This window comes from Eubalaena glacialis, chromosome 18, assembly GCF_028564815.1.
Source record: "Eubalaena glacialis isolate mEubGla1 chromosome 18, mEubGla1.1.hap2.+ XY, whole genome shotgun sequence".
NCBI lineage: Eukaryota > Metazoa > Chordata > Mammalia > Artiodactyla > Balaenidae > Eubalaena > Eubalaena glacialis.
In genome coordinates, this window is record NC_083733.1 from 27253837 (window position 1) to 27278440 (window position 24604).

Consider the following 24604-nt stretch of genomic DNA (forward strand, 5'->3'; position numbering starts at 1 on the left):
CAGTGACCAGGTCCATGGGGCTTGTGCTGACCCGAGAAAGGAGAGAAACTGAACTGGGGATTCGCAGCCTCCGTGGAGGACTAAGACGCAGACCCTCGTGCAGGGGAGCCAACTCTGGTCCAGGTGGGATGAGGTGAGAGACACCAAATGCAGCAGGAAGAAGGCAGAGCCAGGGGGCTGGTCAAAGGGACTCAGGGAGGGAGGGGCAGCAAGGTGCTGGGCCAGGCTGGGCAGAGAAGGGGTGCGAGGGCATCTCTTGGGGTGCCCTGCCAAGGTGGGGAGTGGAAGAGACAGGCATAGAACGTGTGAGGCCAAGGTGCCCTGCGCGCTCTGTGCCACCCACAGCTGCACACCCCGTACCAGCAGGCAGCCCCCTACCCCTGAGCCCTGGTGATGAGTGCAGGGGTCCCTGAGAGCCACCATCCGGCCCACCACGCCCTCACAAGAAGGCTGGTCTCTGCTCGCATGCCTCGAAAGACGGGCTGTTTGTGGGGAGGAGGGACTTTTCAGAGAGTTCTGAAAAACTTCTTTCTTCTGAGCTGCATCACAATCTATAGCTTCCACCCGACCCAAGTCTTTACTGAGAGCCTACTGTGTCCCAGGCACTGTGCTAGGAACTGGGGAGATCGGGGAACAAAACGGACAGGGTCTCTGCTCCAGGAGCCCGTGGGGCAGAGCCCGAGAGCAGTAAGTGCCAGGCCCGGAGGGTGTGCGGGTGTCAATGTTAGACCCGGTGGTCAGAGAAGGCCAGCCCTGAAAAGTCCTGCGGCTGGCGTGTCCCAGGCAGCGGGAACAGCTGGGAGTATGATCAGCTTGTTCAAGGAGGAGCAGTGAGCCTGGGAGACAGGATAGGAGCGAGCAGGGGGAGGGGGTACAGAGCACATCCTGGGCCCCGGGAAGGGCTGTGGCTGCAACTCTGAGTGCTATGGCAGCCACTGGCCAACTGTGAGCAGCAAAGTGACATGATGTGTGGAATTTTTAGTTTATGCAAAAAGGATAAAATTACAGGGGTACCTTACCAAAGCCAAGAACAATAGTTAAAAACAGGCCTCAGGAGGGATGGTGGCCAGTAACAGAAATCAAATCTGGTCAGTCTAAGCAAAAAAGGGAAATTTATAATTAGGATACAAGGGTGCCTTACCAAGCCAAGGGCAGGACTCATGAAGGGCTGGAACAAGGGAATGGAACACATCAGAAAGCCAGGAATGACATGATGTATTTTAGAAGGTTGTACAGAGCAAGGAGACCAGTGGGGAGGTTCCTTCAAGCAGAAAGAAGCGGGGTGGGCCTGCCGTGCCGAGGCGAGGAGTGCATGAGAACACGCGAGGCCAAGGTGCCCTCAGCTTTCTGTGCCACCCACAGATGCACACCCGTACCAGCGGGGAGCACCTGGGCAAGAGAGATGGGGGCTTGGAACAGGGAGGAAGTAGAATTAGAATCAAAAGTCTACAAAGTGTCCAGCTCACCAGCTGTTCCCTGACCATTCCTGGGGGTTGCCCTCAGGTAATCAGGTCTCGTAAGTTAACTTGAGGTTCTGTTTTAAAAGTTAAGACTGCACCCTGGGAATTCCCTGGTGGTCCAGTGGTTAGGACCCCGCGCTCACACTGCTGAGGGCCCAGGTTCAATCTCTGGTCGGCGGGCGGAACTACGATCCTGCAAGTGGCGGGGCAAAAGAAAAAAAAAAAAGACTGTACCCTTCTTGGGGACAGGACTGCTGGCCTCATGTGGTTGGGGCCCTGGCACCTGGACAGCCACTCTGTCCCAACATGTGGAGCTCAGCAGCTCTTGGGCTCACCTCCTTCTGGAGGGAGGATCTGGGAGGCTGGGGGCAGAGCAAAGAAGGGTGTGCTGAGGATCCAGGGACTGGGCTCCTGGCTTCCCCATCTGTAAAGTGAGGGGGGCTGGGCGGCATAACCAGCAGGGACCTACAGCCGTGATGCCCCAGAATTCTATGAGCAATGGACCCATAGCTTTTCCTTGCAGGAGAGAAAGGGAAGCTGTGCTGGGTGTCACCACAACAAGAAAATGTAAGAATCCGCCTGCCAATGCAGGGGACACGGGTTCAAGCCCTGGTCCGGGAAGATCCCACATGCCGCAGAGCAACCAAGCCCGTGTGCCGCAACTACTGAGCCTGCGCTCTAGAGCCCGTGAGCCACAACTACTGAAGCTCTCGCGCCTAGAGCCCGTGCTCGGCAACAAGAGAAGCCACCACAGTGAGAAGCCCGAGCACTGCAACGGAGAGTAGCCCCTGCTCGCCGCAACTAGAGAAAGCCTGCTCACATCAACGAAGACCCAACGGAGCCAAATAAATAAATAAATAAAATTAAGAACGTTTAAAAAAAAAAAAAGAAAACGTGGGTAGAACTAATTCTGAAATCTAACGCCTGGTGTTCAGACGAGGGCCCTTTGGGATAAAATAACAACCTCAAATGCCTTGATCCCACCGCTCCTGGAAACACTGCCGGTAATACTTTCCCTCATACCTCAGAGGCTTATGAGGAAAAAAGAGAGGCTTCAGACATGAAAGGCCCAGGTAGTTGGGGAAGCATCGTGACCCCACTGGAGGCAGCACTGCCCAGCGGGGACCCTCTTGGGGCTCAACGGCCGCCCACAACCAGGGGTTGAATACGGGCCTCATTCCCTGAGAGCTGTGTGAGCCTGGCCAAGTGAGTTAACCTTTCTGTGCCTCGGTTTTCTCATCACTGAAATGGGAATAACTCTTCTACAGAGCCTCCCAGCCTCAAAGACAGCCAAAGCCACAGCGAGGTTGGCTGGGTTTTAGCCGCGTGGGCGTTCAGCCCGGCCGGGAACTCTCCCAAGGCGGGGACAAGTCTTCTCAGGGTGGCGTGAGGATTCCTGGTGCGTGGCTCACGGGATGGAGGGCCATCTCCTAGCCATCAGCAAGACTAAAGGGAAGGCGCACGGTTTCCTTCTCGGTCACGAGGTGGCGCCCTCCGCCCTCAGGACCGCGAAGGGGCTACTCACCAGCTCAGCGGCGTCCTGGCCCCGGAGCAGTGGCTTCTCCTCTGGGAATCGCAGCTCCTGCAGGCCGGCCATGGTCACGTCGTGGAGCAGGAGCCCTAGGGAGGGAAGGCGAGGACGAGAGTTGGGCCCTGCTGCGACGGGGACGCCTGGGCCCTGCTCGGACTCTCTCGGCGGGCGGAGGGGACAGCGCAAGCCCGGGCTGGGGCAGGGGCACCGGGGACCACACCGACCCCTCCATCCCCGGACCCCCGGTTCCCAAGCGCAGGCCCAGCGCGGCGCTTCACCCGGGTAGCAAGGCTCCGTCTGCAAGACTCGCCTGCTTGGCTCAGGGAAGGTCATTGTATTATTTGGTCTTAAAAGTTAAAACATGTTCCCTGCCACCCCCCAAAAAAAAGGAAGAAAGAAGGAAGAAGGGGGGGGAAGGGAGGGAGGGAGGAAGGAAGGAGGGAAGGAAGAAAGAAAAGAAAGAGGAAAAGAAAAGCAAGGCGGCACAATACAGGATGACCCTTGAATAATTTCAAGTAAACTGCATTTATTAAGAAGCAGAGGAACAAGTGTGGGGAAGGGTCGGAAGCCCCCTGTGGTCAGAAGTGGACAGTGGGCTCTGGGAGGACACAGAGGAACAGAGCTGAGGGCTGTCCTGAGTGCCTGGAAGGACAGGCCTGGGTGAGGATGGCTCTGAGAGGCGAGAAGGGAGGGCCTGGCAGTGTGGCAGGCAGAGTGACACTGAAGGTGCTGGTCATGATGTACCACCAGCAGAGAGGGATGACACAGTGACCACTCAACCCACAGCCTCCAGGCAGAGGGGCCCAGACCCTAATGGCTGCGTGTTCGTGGGAGACCCCGGGCCTCTGAACCTCAGGAGAGGAACGGGTCATATGTGCACGTGTGTGTTTGGAGGATCCAGTGGTGGGGGAAGGCAGACAGAGGGTGCCAGGACCCCACAATCTGTCTATCTAGCCTGGCACTGCCATTCCTCACTTGGATTTCAGGATGGCACAAATCATAATGCACCAAGAGAAACACTAGGCAAGGATATGAGCTGGAGATTCATAAAAGAATTACAACTGGCCAGTAAATACATGGGAAAATGTTAAAGCTCACTACAAGTCAAAGATAGTCTTTCTTTTTTTTGCCAATGGAATTGGCAACATTTGCAGTGCTGGCAAAGATGCACCAAAACTGGCACTTTTCTTATACTGCTTGTGAGTGTATAAAGTGGTACATCTTTCTGGAGGGCAGTTTTACAGAATGAATTAAGATCATTTAAAAGGTTCTTACTCTTGGACTCAGCAATCTTCTCCCTGGGAGAAATTTCCTAAGGAAACCAGAGAGGGCACCTAATGATTTATCTGTAAGAATGTTCACCACAGTGCCATTTATAATCCAAAAAAAAAAAACCAAAACAAGCTAATAAAGCTAAATGTCCATAAGTAGGGCACTAGACAAACTATGGGTAAATAACTTGTAAAAGATTATTTAATAACATGGTAAAATGCTTGTGTTGTAATAGATTTTTTTAAAAAGCAGTTATAAAACATACAGTATTATCCAAATTATGAGAAATATGAATAGTTCCATAAAAAAGCCTGGGAGGCTTTTCACAAAGTTAACAGGCATTATCCCTGGGTGAAGGACTGAAAATTAGGGTCTATAGTCTGAAATCAGGAAAAAAAATATTTAAGAAAGACTGTTTGTAGATCATTAACAATTCTTTATTCTTGCAAAGCACTTCACATCTCCCAAGGTACTTTCCTGTGCTATTAGATTTCACCCTGATGGGAAGTGCGATGAGGTAAACCAAGGCTGAGAGAGGTTCCACGGCACGCCCAGATGGGGCCAGGCCTGGAAATGGGGTCTTTGGATTCTTAGTCTGTTCCAGTGCTCGTTCTGTAACACCACGGCGGCCTGACCTGGAAGGATGGAAGGATGGCTTCCTATCCTTCCTCCCATCCTCTCTCCCACCCCCCTTCCCTTCTTTCCCAATTCTATTTTTAGTCTTTCTCAAGAGTGAAGCCCTCAGACTTTCCCTTCTGCCCTGAAAGGCTGACAGTCCCACTAGCTGGTTGGTCAGAAGATGCCCCCCAGCCCTGCCCATCCCTGCTCCTTTGGTTTCTCCCTGTGGAAGCCCTAGTGACTGGGGAGTCAGCACAGTGGCTTCCTGGGACCCAAGGGCACATGGCCTCGGATGGAACCCATTTCTGTGGCAGGGAGGTCCTGAGACCAGGTTGTAGCTCCAGACCCTGCCTGGGCTTCCTTCCATCCTGTCAGAAGCAGGAAGCATCAGCCCTCCAGAATGTTAACAAAGACGGTGCCTTGTAATCGCATGGGGGTCCCCACCTGAGTCTAGTTTGGGTTGAGACGTGCTGGGGATGGGCTGGGAGCCACTGGCCACTCAGGCCTCCTGGAAGGTTAATCCAGAGCTGTGCAGCCCCCCTGGGAGAGCCTTGTCCCCAGCATGAAGAGGCCAGGCAGGGAGGCTTCTGCCCACCCAGGTACCCAGGTCCCTGCACCTTAGTGCCATGCTGGAGCTCTCCGTTCCCAGCGGCTTCTGGGGAAACCAGCTAACACAATGCAGACGGGCTGTATTTTTAGAAAGGCCCTCTCCCCTCTCCCCGACTTTCTCGTCCACCCTTTCTGACATGTGCACACTCACCCATCCATCTGGGTGGGGAGCTGAAAGAAGGGCCACCTTGGAAAACTCTTCTCCCATTAGGGCCTTTTTAGCCGCCAACCCCCCTGAATACTGAATTCAATTAAATGCTTTGGCAGCACTGGGGTGTCCCCGCCCTCTCCCAGGCCTGTTATGAAACCACCCTGGAGACCATCCTCCCCAAGGACGGTTCTATTAAAAGGGCTGAGAGTGGGCAGCGCAGGGACAGATGGGCTGTGATGAGGGGGTGGCGGGGAAGGGGGCTGCAGAGAGAAACCTCATAATCCAGAGAACTGGGGATGTCTCAGCCTGTGGAAAATGGGGACAGCCCAGGGCCCAGCAGGTGATGTGGGGCTCGGGAACAGAGGCCGGAGGGGACATTCCCACAGGGTGGTGGCAGATGAGTTTCTTCCTAAGAAAGTTATGATTTTAAAAAAAGCAGCTAGATGATGTTACAAGAAAATGAGATTCCCATCAAATCAGTATATTGTATGCCTGAAACTTATACAATGTTATATGTCAACTGTATCTCAATAAAGCCGGAAAAAATTTTTCAAAAAAGAGCGTGAATGTGTTTGTAAATATTCTGGCATCCCTTGGCCCTGAGAAGGTTTTTAAATGTGTTATTTACTTCTCTAATCATGACAATTGCTATAAAATAAAGTTTAGAAAAAAAAAAAAGAGAGCGTGAGATTCCTATCAACAGAGCATGAGATTCCTATCAACCGCCCACAAGGAAGCCTGAGTCAGGTTTGTCAGGAATAAGGGAGCACAAGGCAGATGGGGTGCGAGATCCCAGGGGTCTGTGAAGCAACAGCAATGGACCTTTTCACTTTGCCTTTTTCCCCCTCTTGATCCCAGATGCTCTAAAGGCAACAAAGAGTGTTAGAACCGAATGGGCCTGGGGTGAATTCCAGCCCTCAGCTTCTCAGTGGTTCGGCCTAGAGTCACTGGAATCTCTTCTGTATCACTCACTGCCTAGCTTTATTTTGGGCAGATCACTAAGAGGATTGCTTACCTGCAAAATGGGAGCAGTAGCCTTCCTCTGCCCACCTCAGAGAGCTTTGAGGTACAACAGAGACAACAGATAGAAACATGCTTTTTAAACGGAAGATTTCTGTACCCATTTGGATGGGACAAAAATAACGTAAGTGACTGGGGTCCTCCTAACCTTCCTTTGCCTACTTAAGACATCTCTGGAGTTTCTTTTTCTCTTGTCTCCTATTTAAGGAAGGGTTCATACCTGTTGGCAGGGAGGCTCCGCTGATGTTTCAATAAAGGGACGGGAAAGGGATGAGGCAGAGAAAGCCCGGGCTCTTTGGCTGGGTGACAGAAAGGAGCTCCCAAGCAGCGTGAATGTGGGTGGATTCTTTAAGAGGAACTGCATTTCTTTTCAATTACTTTTGGTTGCTGATTTGTGCGTCATTAAATGTGATTCTATGCTGTGATTCAATTACTTTTGGTTGCTGATTCGTGCTTCTTTAAACGTGATTCTATCCTGGGCCATGTGAACCCTCACACTTATTAGGGTTAAAAATATAAACAATTACTGTGATCATTCCTGAGCCTTGTCAATAAGTGCTTCAATTTAATTGATCAGTGGCAGTTACACAACCTATGGAATAAAGCAACTGTTGAGTGGGAGCACGGCTCAGCAGTAGTAGGGGGCGTTTGGAAATACACGTGGGGATTTTGGGTTGTCTCAGCAACTGGGGGCTCCTACAGCATTTGGTACCCGGGAGCCAGAGGCGAGGAAGGTTGTGTGGGGACAGTGCTGCCCAGCCAAGCATCACTCCCCACCCCAAAACACCCAGACCTGTTCCACCAAGAAATGCAAGAGCTGAAGGTGAAGGAAGGCCAGACATCAACAGGGTCAAGTTAGCACATGTAGGCGAACCAGACCTTGTGGGACAGGGAGAAACCAAACTGTAAAAGCGGAAGGGCTGTGGAATGGCTTTTTTTTTTTAACCACAGGAGTGAGGGGGCCTCTTGGCAGGTCATAGTCAAGGTCTTGGTCCAAGATGCCCTGTGGATGGTGCACTCCTGAAAGTCCTGGTTATAAGGTCCCATCATTACAAGAAAAGCCACAAGCAAATGGAACAGGGAGCAGAGCCAACCTGGCTTGGCCAGCTCTGCCCTGGGGGAGGGGTCTGCGCTACAGATTAAGAACGATGTCGCCAAGGGCAGGCAGGCGACTCACGTTCAAGCCTGGGCACCTGAGGCCCTTCCACCCACACCACGCCAGCCCTGTGGTTTGAAAAGAAGCCCCAGAACTCAGGGACCCCAGAAATCAGGAACTCAACTTCCAACTGCGCTATGTAGAGGGTTTAGAGCCTCCGGGTAGCTGGCCCCTCATATCACTCTCCCTGTCCCGATCCTGACCTCAGAGGGTTGGGACAGCACTGGGGGTATAGGGCTGGGATGGGGACTAGACCTTCCCTCAGCATCCCCGCCTCACAGGTGAGACAAAAACAGGTGCAAGTCCCCTGGCGGCTGATCCAGGAAGGGACCCCAGAGCCTGTGCTTTTAAACCCTACTCTACACGGATTCTGTCTCCCCAAGGACACAGCCCAACAGGAGGGTGCAGGGAACATGATCTTTTGTTCTGGCCCAGCCTACATTTCCTCTCTCGTTACAGCCCCTTGATTTAGGCCCAACCTGACCACTTCTCCGACTAGACCACTTCTCCTGCTTTTTTCTTGATTTGGGCCTATGAATTCCTATCTCCCCGCAGCCACTGCAACCCTGCCCCCCCCCCCCACACACACACACTCTCACTGTGCTTAAGGCAGCCGTATTTGGATTCTGACACTCAGAGCTAAGGACCCCCAGCTGACTCAGTAGGTCCATTCTACCCACAGGAAGCACGTGCCTTTGTTCGTGCTGTTCCTTCTGCCTGAAATACCTTTCCCTATCACATCCCTACAACAACAATAATGACAAAAACGATTGTTAATATTTTCTGACACTTGATATGTTTTTGTTGAATGAGATGGAGTGAAGGAATGCTTCTTCACCCAGACTGCAAAGTATTAAACGACTGATAACATTCAGCGTTGGTGAGCTTGTGGGGAAACAGCACATACTCTCATACACTGTTGCCTCGACTGCAGTGGGTTCACCTTCATCTGGAGGGCGAGTTGGTAGTTTGTAAAAATGCAAATATCTATCAACTTTGCAATTATATCTCTAGATAGTTATCCTAAAGTAAAACACTAAGAGGCTGTGCACAGGGATGCTCACCGCAGCACTCTTTGGAATAGGAAAAAACTGAAAACCACCCAAACAAACGTCAGGAGAATGGTTAAATAAACCATGGCACATCTACACCCCAGAGCACCATGCAGCTATTTAAAAAATAAGGCAGCTCCACTCAAACAGATAGGGAAAGCATTCTAAAATATGCAGTTAAGAGAAAAAGGAATGCCACAGAATAATAAGTATAAATAAATAAGCCCATCTATGTAAAAAATACATGCACCAAACAGGTACATGTATTTGCAAATTAAAAAAAAAATAGGTCCTCAAACGAATCAGGGTAACTGTAATGCTCACCTCTGGAGAATGATATGGGTTTGGAAGGGTCTAAAAGGAGACTATTCTACACAGCAGATATTATCAAATCTAAGATACCATCAATTATAGCTGACACTAATATTTTATATACCAAAAGAAGAGAAAAAACACTGCCAATTAAATTAAGACATAATACTGTCCCCTACCTTTTAACTTTTTATTTTGAAATAATTACAAATTTAGAAAAATCAAAGAAAAAACAAAGCACAGAAACTTCCCATATACCTTTCACTCAGCTTCCCCTAATGTCACCATGCTACAGAACCTTAATACAGTTAGAGAAACCAGGAAAGAAAATACTGACACAATATGGTGAAGTAATCTGCAGACCTGAGATGAATTTCACCAGTTTTCCCAATAGTCTCCCAGTCCAGGATGCCACATTGCACGGAGTTGTCATGTAGTCTCCTCCAATCAGGGACAGTGCCTCAGTCTGTCTTTTATGATGTTGACACTTGAAAAATACTGATTAGTTAAATCTGTAGAATGTCCCTCAGTTTGGGTTTGTCTGTTGTTTTCTTATGATTAGACCAAGGTTATGCATTTTTAGTAAGAATACAGCAGAAGAGATGTGCCCTTGTCACTGTACCATTTCATGGGGTACATGATGTCAATCTGTTTTGTTATTGGGGATGTTAAGCTTGATCACCCGATTCAGGTGGTGTCTGCCAGGTTTCTCCAGTATAAAGTTACTATTTTTCCCTTTGTAATTAATACGTATCTTGTGGGAAGATACCTTGAGACTATGCAGACATCCTGTTTCTCATCATACTTTCGCCCACTAATTTTAGCAACCATGGATGATGCTTGCCTACAGTTATTACTGTGGTATTTGCTTAACGATAATTTTCTATTTCCATCATCTCTTCTACACTTATTAACTGGAATTCTCCTCGAAGAAAAAGAGCTGTCTTTTCTTCTCCATCTACTTATTTATTCAATTACTTATTTTATTCTATGGGTTATAATCAATTTCTATTATTACTTTATTGTTCTGATTGTGCCAGATTTGGCCACTGGGAGTTCCTTCAAGCTGGCTCTTGGGTCCTTTCACCATGCGCCCATCATTTTTTTGGGTCGTTTCTAATTTTCTAGCCCTATATGATGTTCCAAACTCACCTTGCATTTTTTCTGCCTCAATCACTGACACCCATACACACACATTCTATATCTATGTATCTGTATATCTATTAAAAATCTGGAATTTATACTGATACCTCTAATTCCAATTCAACACCTCTCAGTTTATTCTAACTTCCCCCCTTTCTTTATTTGTAATTGTTTTTCTTCCACAATGAGAAACCTGTTTCTCATTATCCCCAATATTTTTATTTGTTCACTCCTAGTATACACACAAAGTAATTTCAGAACTGCTACTCACATAATGAGTTCTTACCATTCAGAACTTTTGGGACTTACTTTATTTTTTAAATATTTTATTCTTTTAGACTTAGACCCAAAATTTTTAAAAAATATTTATTTATTTATTTAGCTGTGCCAGGTCTTAGTTGTGCCAGGTTGCGGCACGCAGGATCTTCGTCTCTGTGTGCAGGATCTTTTAGTTGCGGCATGTGGGATCTTTTAGCTGCAGCATGTGGGATCTTTTAGCTGCGGCATGCGGGGTCTTTAGTTGTGGCATGTGGGGTCTTTAGTTGCGGCATGTGGGCTCTAGTTTCCTGACCAGGGATCGAACCCGGGCCCCCTGCATTGGGAGTGCGGAGTCTTAGCCACTGGACCACCAGGGAAGTCCCAGACCCAAATTTTTAAAAGCATCTATCACTCTTGTAAATTCTTTTTTTTTTTTAATTGAAGTATAGTTGCTTACAACACTTGTAAATTCTTAAAAAGGAAAATACAAGTGAAATAAACTGTGTCGGGTCTTCCTAAAACTTCTTCACATTCAGGGTCCAATGCCTCCGAATCACTCCGTCTTGAAGTTGTTGCTGGCTGTGCTTTTCCATGAAGTTCCAGCTCCTCTGACATTAAGATCATCTGTGGTGCAGCATTTCCCAAGAGTGCTCCACTACTGATTCCAGGATTTCTCTCCAAGCAGCAAATTTTGGTGTACATGTGATGGCAAGGACAGTAGTCCTGGTGCCCACCTCACCAACAGAGACTGTATTTTAGAGATGTTATGAAAAAAAAGGTGCATCTTAGAGTTGCCATAACATAGCTCTTTTATAAAACTTTCTTCTGTTGAGGCACAGCACCAATGTGCGAACTCTGTTTCTGTACACACGTGGTTCCAGGTATTAAATGCAGACATAATAAGCCTCCAATCCCCAGACCAAGGGCAAGGGCAGACAGAACTGGAATCCCAACAACACATTCCATGTGAGCAGCTTCTGTACGGAGCCAGTAAAAAGTCCTACTGGGGCAGAGACTGTTAATTGTCCCCCAATACCTGTTGTCCTCTTCTTGTTTAATGATAGATTCCCAAATTTTAGACGAGCAGGTAGACAATGGGAATAAAGCCTATTTATGACCATGTGACAACAATCAGCCAGTTAGATGTAAGTGGAAGCATGTGACTTTGGGGTAGTGCTCTTAAAGGGAGGAGACATGTCATTCTTCAACCTTTCCTCCTCCTGCTGGCTGGAATATAGATGTGATGGTGGGAGCTTGACAGCCATTTTGGACCCTGAGGCTGGATACTAAAGGTGGCAGAGTGGCAATATAGAAGAAGTCTAGGTTCCTGAGAATCATGAAGTCATAATTCTGGATGGCCTATCTCTAGACTCTGCTTATGAAAGAGGGAAACACACTTTTATCTTGTTTAATCTATTTGTTAATTGAGGTATAGTTGATTTATAATATTGTGTTAGTTTTAAGTGTTGAGCAAAGTGATTCAGTTTTATATATATATATATATATATATTTCAGATTCTTTTCCCATATAGGTCACTACAGAGTATTGAGTAGAATTCCCTGTGCTATACAGTAGGTCCTTGTTTATCTATTTTTATATAGTAGTGTGTATCTATACTTTGTGTATCCCAAACTCCTATTTTATCCCTCCCCCCACTTTCCCTTTTGGTAACCATAAGTTTGTTTTCTATGTCTGTGAGTCTGTTTCTGTTTTGTTGTTTATTCCATTATTATCGTGGGTTTTCTGTCACATGTCATTGAAGCTAACCTAAACTTGGGACAATTTTCTTGGAGACCCAGCCTAACATGTAAAGGAACTCAAAGAAAAGGAACAGGACGGGGCTTGCCCAAGGGGACACAGGGAAATTCTAGGGCTGATCCAGAGCCTACAGCTTCCTCTCTGCAGTGAGCAGCATTCTTGCTTCACGGAGTGAGCCAGCCCCTTCCAGCACACAGTATCTGCATCAACACGAGTAACTGTGACCCACATTCAAAAGTTAAAAAGCTCAGTTTGGCACTTTTGGCCACAAACTCTCAAGTTTCTTTAACACAGGTGCCTCAGTTCAGTCCTGTATCTTTGCCTAATTTGGCAAATGTCCCAGAAACAAAGATACGCTTGTCCTGGATCTTTGTGCAAGATTCAAAGGGGTAAGCCAAGGCAACAAGCCTCCTCCAGCTCGGAGGTCTGCAACGTAGTCTGCAGGAAAGAGAGAGCCCAAAGGAGCAGCTTTCTTACTGGGTATTTCTCTCCTGGAAAGCTCCCTTTCCCTCTGAATTGCCTCACGTATTCGTGTTTTGAAGAACAGCGCTCACCTGGCAGAGAAGCACCCACTCCAAGCAACTTCCAGGGTCTTCCTGCCTCACATATGATGTCTGCAGAAGGGGGGGCCCTGCTCAACCCCAGGCCATTTCTTCTCATAACAGCACCTGGTTGTGGAAATGGCACCCCTGCCCCATCCTCAGTCCATGTGGTACAGGGATGACCACACCCCCAGGGGCGGCCAAGTGCCCCAGGCCTAAGTCCTTCCTTCCTTCATTCATTCATTCATTCACTCACCAGATATTGATTGAGCAGCTACTATGTGCCAGGCACTATTCTAGGCACCAGAGATAAAAGATTGATCATTACAGACAAAAAGTCCTACCTTTGTGGAACTTTCAGGGGAGGGGGTAGGCAAACAATCAACAAATCTAAGTAAATATACAGTGTGTCAGACATGCCAGGTGCACAAGGAAGCAATGTCACAGAAGGGGAAAGAGCATGGGGCTGGGGGCTGCGATCTGAAACAGGGTGTAACAGCAGGCCTCACTGAGAAGGTGACCAGAGCAAAGACGTGGAGGAGGTGAGGGAGGGGGCCTTGTGGATGCCTGGAAGAGCGCTCAGGGCAGAGGGAATAGCAAGCGCTAAGGCTGTGAGGCAGGGGTTTGCCTGGCATGTTCAGGTGGATGTGAGGAAGCCAGCGTGGCTGGAGCAGAGTGAGTTGGGGGAGACAAGGAGGAATGAGGACCAAGAGGGAAGAGCAGAGCCATCAGATCACGTTTCGTCTAAAAGGCTGTTAGAAAAACTCCGGTTTTTCCTGAGTGAGGTGCCTTGGAGGGTTTTGAGTAGTGGGATGATGTGACAGGATTTCCATGTTCTATGTGTAGAACAGACCTAGGGGGTGAGGGTGGAAACAGGGAGACCAGTCACTGTATTAATCCGGGAGAGAGATGCTGATGGCCGTTGTGGAGGTGGCGAGAAGTCCTCAGGTTCTGGATATGTTCTGAGGGTAGCTCCAGGGGGAGCTGCGGATGGATCAGCTGTGGGGTATGAGAGAGAGAAGAGTCCAGGGTGATTTGGTTTTGTCCTGAGCCACTGGAGGGATAGAGTTGCCATTTATGAGTCCGGAAGACCTTGGTAAAAAGAGGTGGGGGGAAAGCCCAGGTGGTTGGCTTAGACCTGAGTCAGGTGGGGCGGCAAATGGCAGGTGGTTATAAGAGTCTGCACTTCAGGGGAGAGTCGAGGACTGGAGCCATCACCACACAGACGATGTTTGAACGCATGAGACTAGATGAGGTCAGTTAGGGAGTGAGTGAGGACAGAGAAGCGGTCCCAGGATGAGCCCTAGAGAAAGGAGATGAGGAGAAAGCAGTAGAGCAGAGAGTGTGCAGGAACAGCTGGAGAGGTAGGAGCGGGGTGCGGAAACCAAGTGGACACACTACATTTGGTTTCAGAGACAGTTCAGGGAGGGGTGTGGGTTCCAATCAGGGCAAGGCCTTTGCTGGAATATTTGAGAAGCTCTTTGCTGGGGTTATCAGGAGGATGGTATGTGAGCCAGCAGCCATTTTGCCACCACGAGGAAGGGACTGACTTGGGGCCAAAACCAACCCAAAGAATGGAACTGATAGGAGTGGGGGAGAGAGAGAGACAGAGCCTGATGGCCTACAGTGGCCGTAGGTCCACTGTGCTGCATAGACACCCTAGTTTCCCTTCTTTGTGTCAGTCTAAGTTCAGTTTCTGTCACTTGCAACCAAGAGACCTAACACAACATCTAAGGTCTTTTCACCTGCATGGTCCAGAGGGGCCAAGCAAAGCCCAGCACCCCACCCACCTGTCTGGCAATCACACAGGGTAGCCAGGCCTGGGTGTGGGGTCAGAGGGCTCATGGGCTTGGAGGCAGGGCTTCCCTACCACACTTGAATGGCAACACCACGGTCCACTCTGGCAGTTCAGGCCTATTCCAACCCAGGCACTTCCATCAGGTGAATCCAAAGATGCAATGGTAAAAAGGAGCCCCAGAACATTCTGGGGCCTATGGTCCTCCTGGACGACCACTTCAGATTGCAGGGGACCTCCAGGCCACCCCTGACCACTGTCCCTCTCTGCCCTGTCCCAGTATGCTGGGTTCACAGCAAACACTTTGGAGCTGGCAGGGGCTTCGGGAGCAGCGGGCTTAGAACACTCACTTGATGGATGAGGAACAGGGGTATGCTCAGGTGGGACAGGCCAGGATTCTCACGTGCCCAGGACTGGAGCATCTCCAGGCACACAGTGCCTGCCATGCACTGCCCCCAGCACGTGAACTGAAAACACATCTCCGTCCTCAAAGGTATTGGTTACGGGGCTTAAGACATATGGTCATTCTGGTTGGAGTATACCTTTCACCTGTCGTTTGGAGTTTAAAGTACCTGAGGATTAAGGAAAGTGGAAGGGCGTGCCATGAAAGCTTTTCTGTTATGACACAGAGACCAGGTTTGTGTTAGGCGAGCAGAAGCTCACATCCTACCAATGCTTGGGTGATGCTCTCCTGCTTACAAAACAGTGTCATGATGATCTCCCCGGCTGATCCTCAGGACTATTCTGTGGGCTCAACCAGGCTCAGCCCAAGGTCAAACAGCCAGGGCCTGATCAGAAGCAGGTTTCCAGACCCCAAGCCTATGGCCATGGGGCCAGCCTCTACGGCGGCTGAGGCACCAGGTCGGATCTGCATGCACCCCAGCATTGGTTTCCTGGCACTGCTATAACAAATCACCACAACCTTGGTGGCTTCAAACGAGACATATCTATTGTCTTACACTTCTGGAGGTCAGAAGTCCAAAATCAGTGGCCCTGAGCTGAAAGCAAGGTATTGGCAGGACCACTCTCCCTCTGGAGGTTCTGGGGGAGAATGTGTTCTCCCACCTTTTCCAGCTTCCCGAGCTGTGTTCCTTGCATTCCTTGACTCGTGCCCCCTTCCTCCAGCTACAAGGCCAGCAGTGGGGGCAAGTGAAGCGTCTTGCTGCAGACGTCACATCACCTTCTTCTTCTGTGGTCTGTGGCTGCATCTCCCTCTGGCTCCCTTTATAGGAATACATGTGGTTGCATTTAGGGCTCACCTGGATAATCCACAATAATCTCCCCATCTCCAGATCCTTAACTTAATGACAACTGCAAAGTCTCTTCTATCATATAAAGTAACGTTCACAGGTTCTAGGAATTAGGATCTGAGTATGTTTGGGGGCCATAATTCAGCCTAGCACGCCTGTACACACGCACACGCACACCCCACTACCTTGCGTTACTCACTTTGTCTGTATCCTCCTCCCTATAAACAGGGAAAGCCAACTTCAATACCCATGGTGACTGACTCTTCCTCTCTCGAGTTTTCCAAGAACACACCCTCCCAACAACCCCGGAATTCAGCTCTCCTTCAGAATTCCTGTAGGAATTCTGGTTTTATCAGAACCCCAGCGCTTAGCACTTTCCCCTGTATGTTTGTTAATTTTTCATTTTTAAAAATAGAACTTGAATTTCACGCAATACACATTCACTGAGAAAAGTCAGAAAAACAAAAGAGCAAAAAGAAATAAAAAATCACATACAATCCTAGTAACCAGAGGAAACCACTGTTATCATTTTTGTTTATCTCCTTTCATTTTCAGTGCTAATAATCTATACACTGAAAACAAGGTTTTTGTTTTTGTTTTTTAAACTGAAACATCTTTTGGACTCTGGAGCCAGATAACCTGGTGCAAATTTCAGCCAGTTACTTGCCATCTGTGTGACCTTAAGCAAGTTACTTAGCCTGTGCTTCAGTTTCCTCATCTGTTAAAAGGAGGAAATAACGGCACGTACCTCAAAGCGTTGTTATGATGATGAGTTAACGTATAGAAAGTGCTTAGGACTGTGCCTGGCACATGCCAAATGCCACACAAGTGTGAGCTGTCATCACGTTACTACATGTATATAAGGAGACATCTGTTCAGGTGGGTAAATAACTTTTGGTAGCATAATTCACAGCTGCCTGGGGTTCCCTGGTTTGAATGCACTCCTGTTTATTTAACCTCCCCTACTGCTGGGCATTTAGGTTGTTTCCAGTTTTTTTTTTTTTTTCTCTTCTATAAACAACTACGGGATAACATCATTGAACAAACACCTCTGAACACATCTTTATTTTTTCCTAAAAATTCAACTGCTGAGTCACAGATCATACATATTTTTAAGCTTTTGATACATCATTGCCAACTTGCCCTTCATAAAAGTTGCACCAACGGAACAGCTTGCCCATCTCCCCACACCCCGCTTAATGAACTGCTCCCTTCTCCCCTCTTCCTGCAGGCCACGTGTCCCCTCACACCTATCTCTCGCAGTGCCCCAGCGAAGCAGTGAAGTTTACTAAAATGGATGAACTGGAAATGAGGATTCAGGGTCCTATTTTCAGCCTCCTGGGGTAAATCAATGCCTCCGTTTCCCCTACATATAAATATATGGGTCAACACACCTGCCAACAATCAAACACTATTTAAATACACATTCCATGCATTAAAATGATACCAAAATTCCAGACTGAACTGGCAAAAGTCTTGCTTTCTAATCACACATCAAGTATATTTTTAAAAATGTCCAACGTCTAATACTGAGGCTCCCAAGGGACTATGTCAGAACCCTCAATCTGCCATTTTAGAGCTCTGACTCTGAACCATCTTGGAGACAGACCGTTGGAGTATAAATGCACAAAAACCATCACCTTTCTACTTGCAAATAGACGAATGTCCCACTTTTCCCCATCTCACTAAGAAATAAAAAAAGGCACCGAGAGTCTGCCCTCTGGGAACTACAGGGAGCTTGTGTGTGGGCAGGACAGAGTCCTGGGCTCCCTCTTACCACGCTAACGAGGAAGGGCCTTTACTCCCATTTTATTGATAAGGAGACTGAGGCTCAGAGAAATTAAGAATTTGCTCGGGAGCTGACAAGCGGAGAGGAAACCCTGAAATTCACATCCTCTGATTCCCAAATCCCTGCCCTCCCTACACCGGAAAACTCTGTAAAGGCGTCTGGAATTCTAAGTGCCGGCCGCCTAAGCATCGCTCACCTGTGAAGGAAGGGCCCCTTCTTCTCTCTGGAACAAAAAGACATGCTCGGGCTGTGCGTGACAACTCATGGGCATCCTTCCAGCCCTGTAAGTGAGGGGTACCTGGCTTTGCCCACCTGGTGTCAGAGCTGTGGATGTCCGGCCAGCAGGGCCCAACCCCAGATGTCGTGCCTCACCTTGTCCCAGGTGACGGGAACCTGAGGCCGAAGCAGGGTCCCCCAGAGGCACATCTCAGGGAGGCCTGGATTGTGTGGAGAACCCAGAGGAGGAACTGGAACTTCCCTGAGGAAGGGAATCCGACGACCGGAGCACAGGGGGAAGGGGAGGAGACTCCAGGACACAGAGAAGGCAGCTCGGGGACAACAGCCCTACACCTGCTATTTGCTGCCTGCCTGCCAGATACTGCTCTCAACGTTTTACATACAGTCTCACACCTGTATGGGAGGTACCAAAACGAACCTATTTCACAGGTGAGGAAAGTGAAATGTGGAGCAGCTATGAGACTGGCCCGGAGCCAGGCAATTAGAAACGCATTGGGGGACTTCCCTGGTGGTCCAGTGGTTAAGACTCCGTGCTTCCAGTGCCCAGGGTGTGGGTCAGGGAACTAAAATCCCACATGCTGTGTGGAGAAGGAAGGAAGGCAGGAAGGAAGGAAGGCAGGAAAGCAAACATGAAAGATTAAAAAAAAATAAAAAAGAAATGCATGGGATGGCTCAGGGCTCAGGACTCAGGTTTGAAACCCAGCTCCACCTCTTCTCAGCCGCAGGACATGAGGCAGAGACTGACCTCATTGGTAAATGATCATGATGATAAAATGGGAGAATGTGAAAACTATAAACAGCTAAATAAACATCAGTTTAACAAAAGGTTCAGTGAAATAATTTCCTAATGCTGGTGTGGGGCAGGGAGTTGGAGACCTCTAAGAAATCATCCTGGAGACGCTGCTGAGCCTGGACTCAGTCAACAACTACTGAGCACTTGCTGTATGTAAACCGGCCACCACCTTGTGACCTGCTCTGCATCCAGCAGAGGAGATGGGTCAAAATCTCACAGATGCACGTGACACGGATAAAGTGGGTGGAGATAGATCCAAACTTCCTCGTGGCCAACCAGCCAGCGCAGCTGGACTCCTCCATCACAGGGACAGCCAAGACCAAGGAACCTGAGGGGAGATGAAGCCCACGAGGTGCCCACCAGGGCCAGGCCCCATCCGGGTATGTCACCTGTACTATCTCAGTGAGCCTCACGCCAGCTCTCAGAGGGAGGGGTCAACACTTCCATCTCTAAGATGAGAAAACTGAAGTCAGGAAGGTTAAGCAACTTATCTGAAATCACACTGCTGGCCAGTACTGGGGCTGGGATTTGAACCCAGATCAGTGGGATGAGGAAGAGGATGGGAGGGAGCTGGAGAAAGAGGGAAGGCTGGAAAAACCACTGTGACGTGGCGTGGGGGCAGGGGGGATGCCCTGTCTCCCAGGGCCTGGTGAGAGGTGCAATGGGGGTCCAAGACTGATGATAGTGACCAAGGGAGTCTTGTTCCAGCCTGACCAGGGGTCTAGAGAGCCTGCGAGAACCGGGCAAGTCTGTCTGATGAGGGAGGAGGGGCCCTGACCCATGTACCCAGAAGACGAGGGTACACTGTATTGGGACCCCAAAGCCTGGACCCCCGTTGCAGCCCTCACACATGTCTCCCACGAACACTCCTCCTCCAGGCCCTTCTGGGGCTGGAAGAGGAGAAGGGGAAGGATCTAGGAGTTCTGTCCTGCATGCAGGGCTCTAAAAACCCACGGGGTGGTGAAAACTTTCCCTAGGGGGGGATTAACAAGTTCAGTCGCTGTTGTAGTTCCCTCTGAAGTCAGGAGGACTGGCCTGCCTCAGGTGAGCTCTACAAGGCAAGTTGGCAAGGGATTGGGGGGGGGGGGTGCCAGCCGCACGGCTAACTGGGCTCAGATCTCGCGCTTCTGAGCACCTGGCCAGTGTTTCCAGCGCTCCAGGAGCAGCGCCCACCTTCTCTTCCCTCTGAGCTTGGCATGAGCCAAGGAGTGGCCACTGTTACTTGAACACGTACTCACAGCCCGAAACTTCACCCAACCCCCAGCCCACCCCATCCCACACACTCCAGGCCCTCCAGCCTCCGCTTCACGTCACATCACTCCCAGTTCAAGCCTCTCTCACATCCCAGGGCCTCTGCGTATGCTGGTCCGTCCATCCTTCAGCCTGTAATGCCACCTCCCACTCCGTTAATAGAAATTCTGTCTTTTAGGGTCCAGTTCAAACGCTGCCACGTGCTCACATCTATCTGCTCTCCTCCTGCCCCCGCCTCAGACTCCAAGCTGTTTCCTGAGTGTGTCCTCACACTGCTGCCCCCTTCCCTTTCTTGTACCAGGGCTCCCGTGTTCTGTTCCCTTGCACTAGATGGTAAGGTCCTCCAACTCAGGGATCAAACCTCCCAGGTGCCAGGGGACGATTTCTGGAATCCATGTGTCCATCCAGTACACATTGATTGAGCACCTCTACAGCCCAGGACCTGGTGGGATCTGGATTTCCCAACTGCTTCCCTTTCTTAGCCCCCATCCTCCTGTCTGGGTCTCTCCACACCTCTCCCTTGGGGAGACCACAGAAGCCACCTGTACTGTTTGCCCTTCATGCCTGGGAGAGTGTCTCCACCCTTCAGAGCCCTGGCCCCTGTCCCGCCTGCTCTTCTGGGCAGACCCAGTGTCCTCTGTTATCTCCAGCCACAGCACCCAGGATATGGTTTCCAGTGGGGTGTCTGGCCATTTCTTCACAGGGGCCCCAAGGCTGAAGTTCCCCAGTCATCAGGGCCCAATCTGGCTCCCCACTTTCCTGGCCACTTGGCCTCTACTCCGAGCAAGTAACTTCTCCTCCCAGGGAGAGGTGCTGAGATTGTCACAGGGAGCAGGAACTCAGAGGCCCACGGCAGAGGTCCTGTTGGGAGCCCAGGAAGCTCCTTTCTTGGGGGGACTGAGTGACACTGATTGAAGGGCAGGGGCTCTAAGCTCTCTTGCCCCTTTTGCGGACCTGCCTAGAGCTTGACTAGTCGGAGACTCCAGGGGGCCAGTCCTCGAACGCGCGCCCCTGCGGCAAGCGCTCTACCCACCCGGACACCAGGTCCCTCAGAGAGCAAAGCCGAGAAGGGCACCGCCCCAAGTCCTCTCCCGGGCCGGGCTCCGCACAGGAACCCGCAGCGCACAAGCTAGGACTTAGCTGGTATCTGCACCCCCTCCTTCTGCTCGAACCCGAGCCACCCCAAACCCGCGGCCACCGTCACCAAGCCCCGCTCCAGCTCGGAAAGTTGCGGGCAGGGAGGGCCGCGCGGAGGGGCGGCGGCGGGGAAAGGCCGGCGGTACCTGTCAGCAGCTCGATCTTGTGTCCCAGCACCTTCATGTCTGCGCCCCGCGCTGCCCGGCTCGGGGCTGCGGCGTCGGGGGAGTGCGCTCAGCCGAGCAGGGGAGAGGAGCCCGGGAGGCGAGGAGGGAAACAGCAGGAGAGCGAGAAGCAAAGCAGGAAGAGCAGCCGGCAGCCGGGAGAGCTCTCGCCGCCCCCCACGCCGCGCTCCCCCCTCCAAACAGGTTTAAAAAAATCCACCAATTGCATGACCGCGCACCCCTCAAAGGCGCCCGCCGCCACCTGGTCCGGGTGAACTCCGGGAGGCTGAGAGAGCGCGCGGGGTGGGTGCGGGTGACACTCTGGGAGGCGGCGGGAGTGGGCCCCTGTGCCCGCCGCCCGAACAAAGAGGCCCGGCCGCCCCCGATGTCGCGATCAGGGAGGCGCGGGCGGCCGCGGGGCCGTGGCCCTGGGGGTCCGCGCCTCTGGCCGGGAAGGCGAGGAGGAAGAGCCCAGGTGGGGCGGAGTGGGCTGAAGGGGGGGTGCCGCCCTCGTAGGCGAAGTGTGGCCCGGCGACAAGGCGGCCCGCTCGCGAGTCTGGGTCGCGCGCGGGGGCTGCGCCGGGGCGGGGGGCCAGCCGCGGCCGCAGTGGCCGGGGAATGGGGGGAGATGGGTCTCGGGGCGCCACCGACTCACCTAGGGTGAGGCGAGCAAGACAGACGCGCAGGCGGGGAGCCGGGCCTCTGCGCTGCTGCCGCCAACGCGCGGGTGCAGGTGCCGGCAGCGCCCGGCCCCTCTGCAGAGCCGCTGCTGCTGGGGGCGGGGGCCGGGCCGGGGGTGGTGCGCCGCGGGGGGCGTGCCCACGTGGGCGCGGGGAGCGTGGGCGCTCGGCCCGGTGCTGGGCCCGGCCTGGGGGCTGGACCCGGGAGGCGGTCCTGCGCGCTCGGCTTCCGCCTCCCGCTGCGGCTGGAGCGCCCAGTGGGCGGGCGAGCTAGACCCCCGGACACCCGAACCTAGCGGAGACCCCGGGTCGATCGGCCTGCTCCTCACCTCCTGCAGGCGCCCGGAGGAAGGGTCCCCCGCTGCTCGGAGTGCACCGGGGGCGGTGGGAGGCCCCGCCCGCGCCGCCAGTCCCCTGGTAGCTGCGTGGCGTCGGGCTCCCGCGGGAGGGAGCGGTCTCTGCCCCAGTCTTTGTTCAGATTCGCCAGGAGCCCGGAGGAGACAGCACCCTCTCCCCCGCCCCTGTCGCCGGCCGGGAACCGCTGGGGAAAAGCCCTGGGGGGTCGGGAAGAGCCAGGCGCTGAGGTGGATTTGGGTCGTCGTCCCCCGTTTTCAGAGCCCTAGGGTTTCCTTGGGGAACTCATGCGGGAGTGACTCCAGGCAGAGGTGTTCTGGGCCCTCGCCCCGCCCCCTCCCCGAATGTGGCGAGGTCCCTGCTCTCCTGCATTCACCCTCCATTATCTGAGCGAGCGGGAAAGGGAACTGGGGACGCTTTGGTCCTCAGGGTCACTCTGGTCAGGCCCAGTGGCGTTGCTCTCACCTGTTACCCCAAAAGAGGGAACGCCAAAGTCCCTGGATGGAGTCCTACTGTAGGGAGAATGGAAATGTGATGACCTGAAAAAATTTACTTGGGCAAGACAGCTCAAGAGGCGGGCTCCTGGAGACAGGGGTTCTATTCAGGCTCTGCCACTGACCTTGGGCGGGGCTCTGCCCCTCCCGATTCCGGCCTTTCCGGTGCAGAGTGACTGTGTTGGACCAGGTCATCTGGGAGGTCCGGGATGGTGCGGGCTGACGGGCTGAGACGTCAAGAGGATCCTTCAGTGCCTCTCCCCCTTCACTGGACCTTTAACTGGGCTGGTTTGTAATGAGGTCCCAGCTTTCCCTCAGCTCCAGGCTTCCGTGGAAGCTACTATGACTTTGAATTAACCGACTCTGCAACATTTAGGAAGCTGGTAAGATTTGGTGGCCCCAGATGGGGTGCACATTCCTGCTTGGGGTGCAGTATATAAACTGCACAGAAGGCAGCAAGCTTGGGTTCTCCTTACAACTCTGGGGCTCACCTTGGGGAAATTCTTGCCTCTCAGTTTCCTCCTTTGTAAAGGGATGATGAGGGGAGGTGATGACAGAGTAAACCTCTACATCCAAAACATCCAGGAAACTGGTTCTATATATACAAGTCTGGAACCGGTCCTTAAGAGCACCGGCTGGTTCTATAATTTCCTGGCTGCGTGACTTATTCTCTCTGAGGCTTCATGTTATACTCTGTATAATTGGGATGCTGCTGACCTCAGAGGGCTCCTAAGAATTAAATGATGGCATAAAATGCTTAGCATAGTGCCAGCCACATGGTTGAAGTGCTCAATAAATAGTCCTTGTGATTACTGATGATAAAACTGTTATTATTGCATTACAGATTCTTTCAGGTTTGACACTGTGACACATCTGCACACAGATAGATCTGTGTGTGGAATGGTGTCTGCCATAGACTTGAACTAATGTAGACAAATCCATCTGGTTTAGATAATTCATGAACGCCAAGTGGGCATTTGGGGGGGGGTTAGGTTGAGGATTTAAACCCCTAAAAAGTAAAGCTTTGATAGATGACGAAGCAATGTGATTGTGAGAACACTGCCCTACCAGGGAGCTACTGCATCAGGAAAAGGTACTTAGGGGACTTCCCTGGTGGCGCAGTGGTTAAGAATCCGCCTGCCAATGCAGGGGACACGGGTTCGAGCCCTGGCCTGGGAATATCCCACATGCCACGGAGCAACTAAGCCCGTGTGCCACAACTACTGAAGCCCTTGCACCTAGAGCCCGTGCTCCGCAACAAGAGAAGCCACCGCAATGAGAAGCCCTCGCACCGCAACGAAGAGTAGCCTCCTGCTCGCCACAACTAGAGAAAGCCCGCGCGCAGCCACGAAGACCCAACACAGCCAAAAATAAATAAATAAAATAAATAAATTTATAAAAAAAAAAAAAAGAAAAGGTGCTCAGGGGATAGGCAGGGAGGGAGGCCCTGGCCCCTTCTGGAGGAGTCAGTCATGCTGGGCAGAGGGGTCCCAGCTGAGTCAGCAGAAGCACAAGCTCTCAGTTCCGTCTGCCCCGGGCTCTTCTTCATCCCTTTGAGGGAGGCAGAGTGTTTGCGGGCAGGCTGGGTGGCAGGGTTTTTAACAGAGGAAAGCCAAGCGTGGCAGATGGCCAAGCTGTTGGCTGGGACAGGGGGCCTCCAAGACATATCCCTCAAGCCTTACTCCTCATTACCTGAAAGATGCTGCGAAAGTTGTTGCCCTCTCTGGACTGCCCTTTTCCCATTTGTAAACCAGGGAGGAGACTGGCCTGTACCTCA

The 24604-nt window shown here is 51.4% G+C and overlaps 1 protein-coding gene across 2 annotated transcripts in view; it reads right to left on the reverse strand.

Annotated features, from left to right (window-relative positions):
- NDRG4 (NDRG family member 4) overlaps positions 1-21398 on the reverse strand; it is a 40893-nt gene extending 19495 nt beyond the window's left edge. Inside the window, exons 1-2 of one of the 2 annotated variants that reach the window (XM_061174457.1) lie at positions 21282-21398; positions 2986-3080 (exon numbers count right to left, since the gene is read on the reverse strand). In XM_061174457.1, coding sequence (XP_061030440.1) covers positions 2986-3080; positions 21282-21318 — 132 coding nt within the window. In that variant the 5' untranslated portion in view covers positions 21319-21398. The remainder of the gene's footprint in view (positions 1-2985; positions 3081-21281) is intronic. The other variant, XM_061174458.1, reaches the window with a different exon arrangement.
- Positions 21399-24604: the final 3206 nt, after the last annotated feature.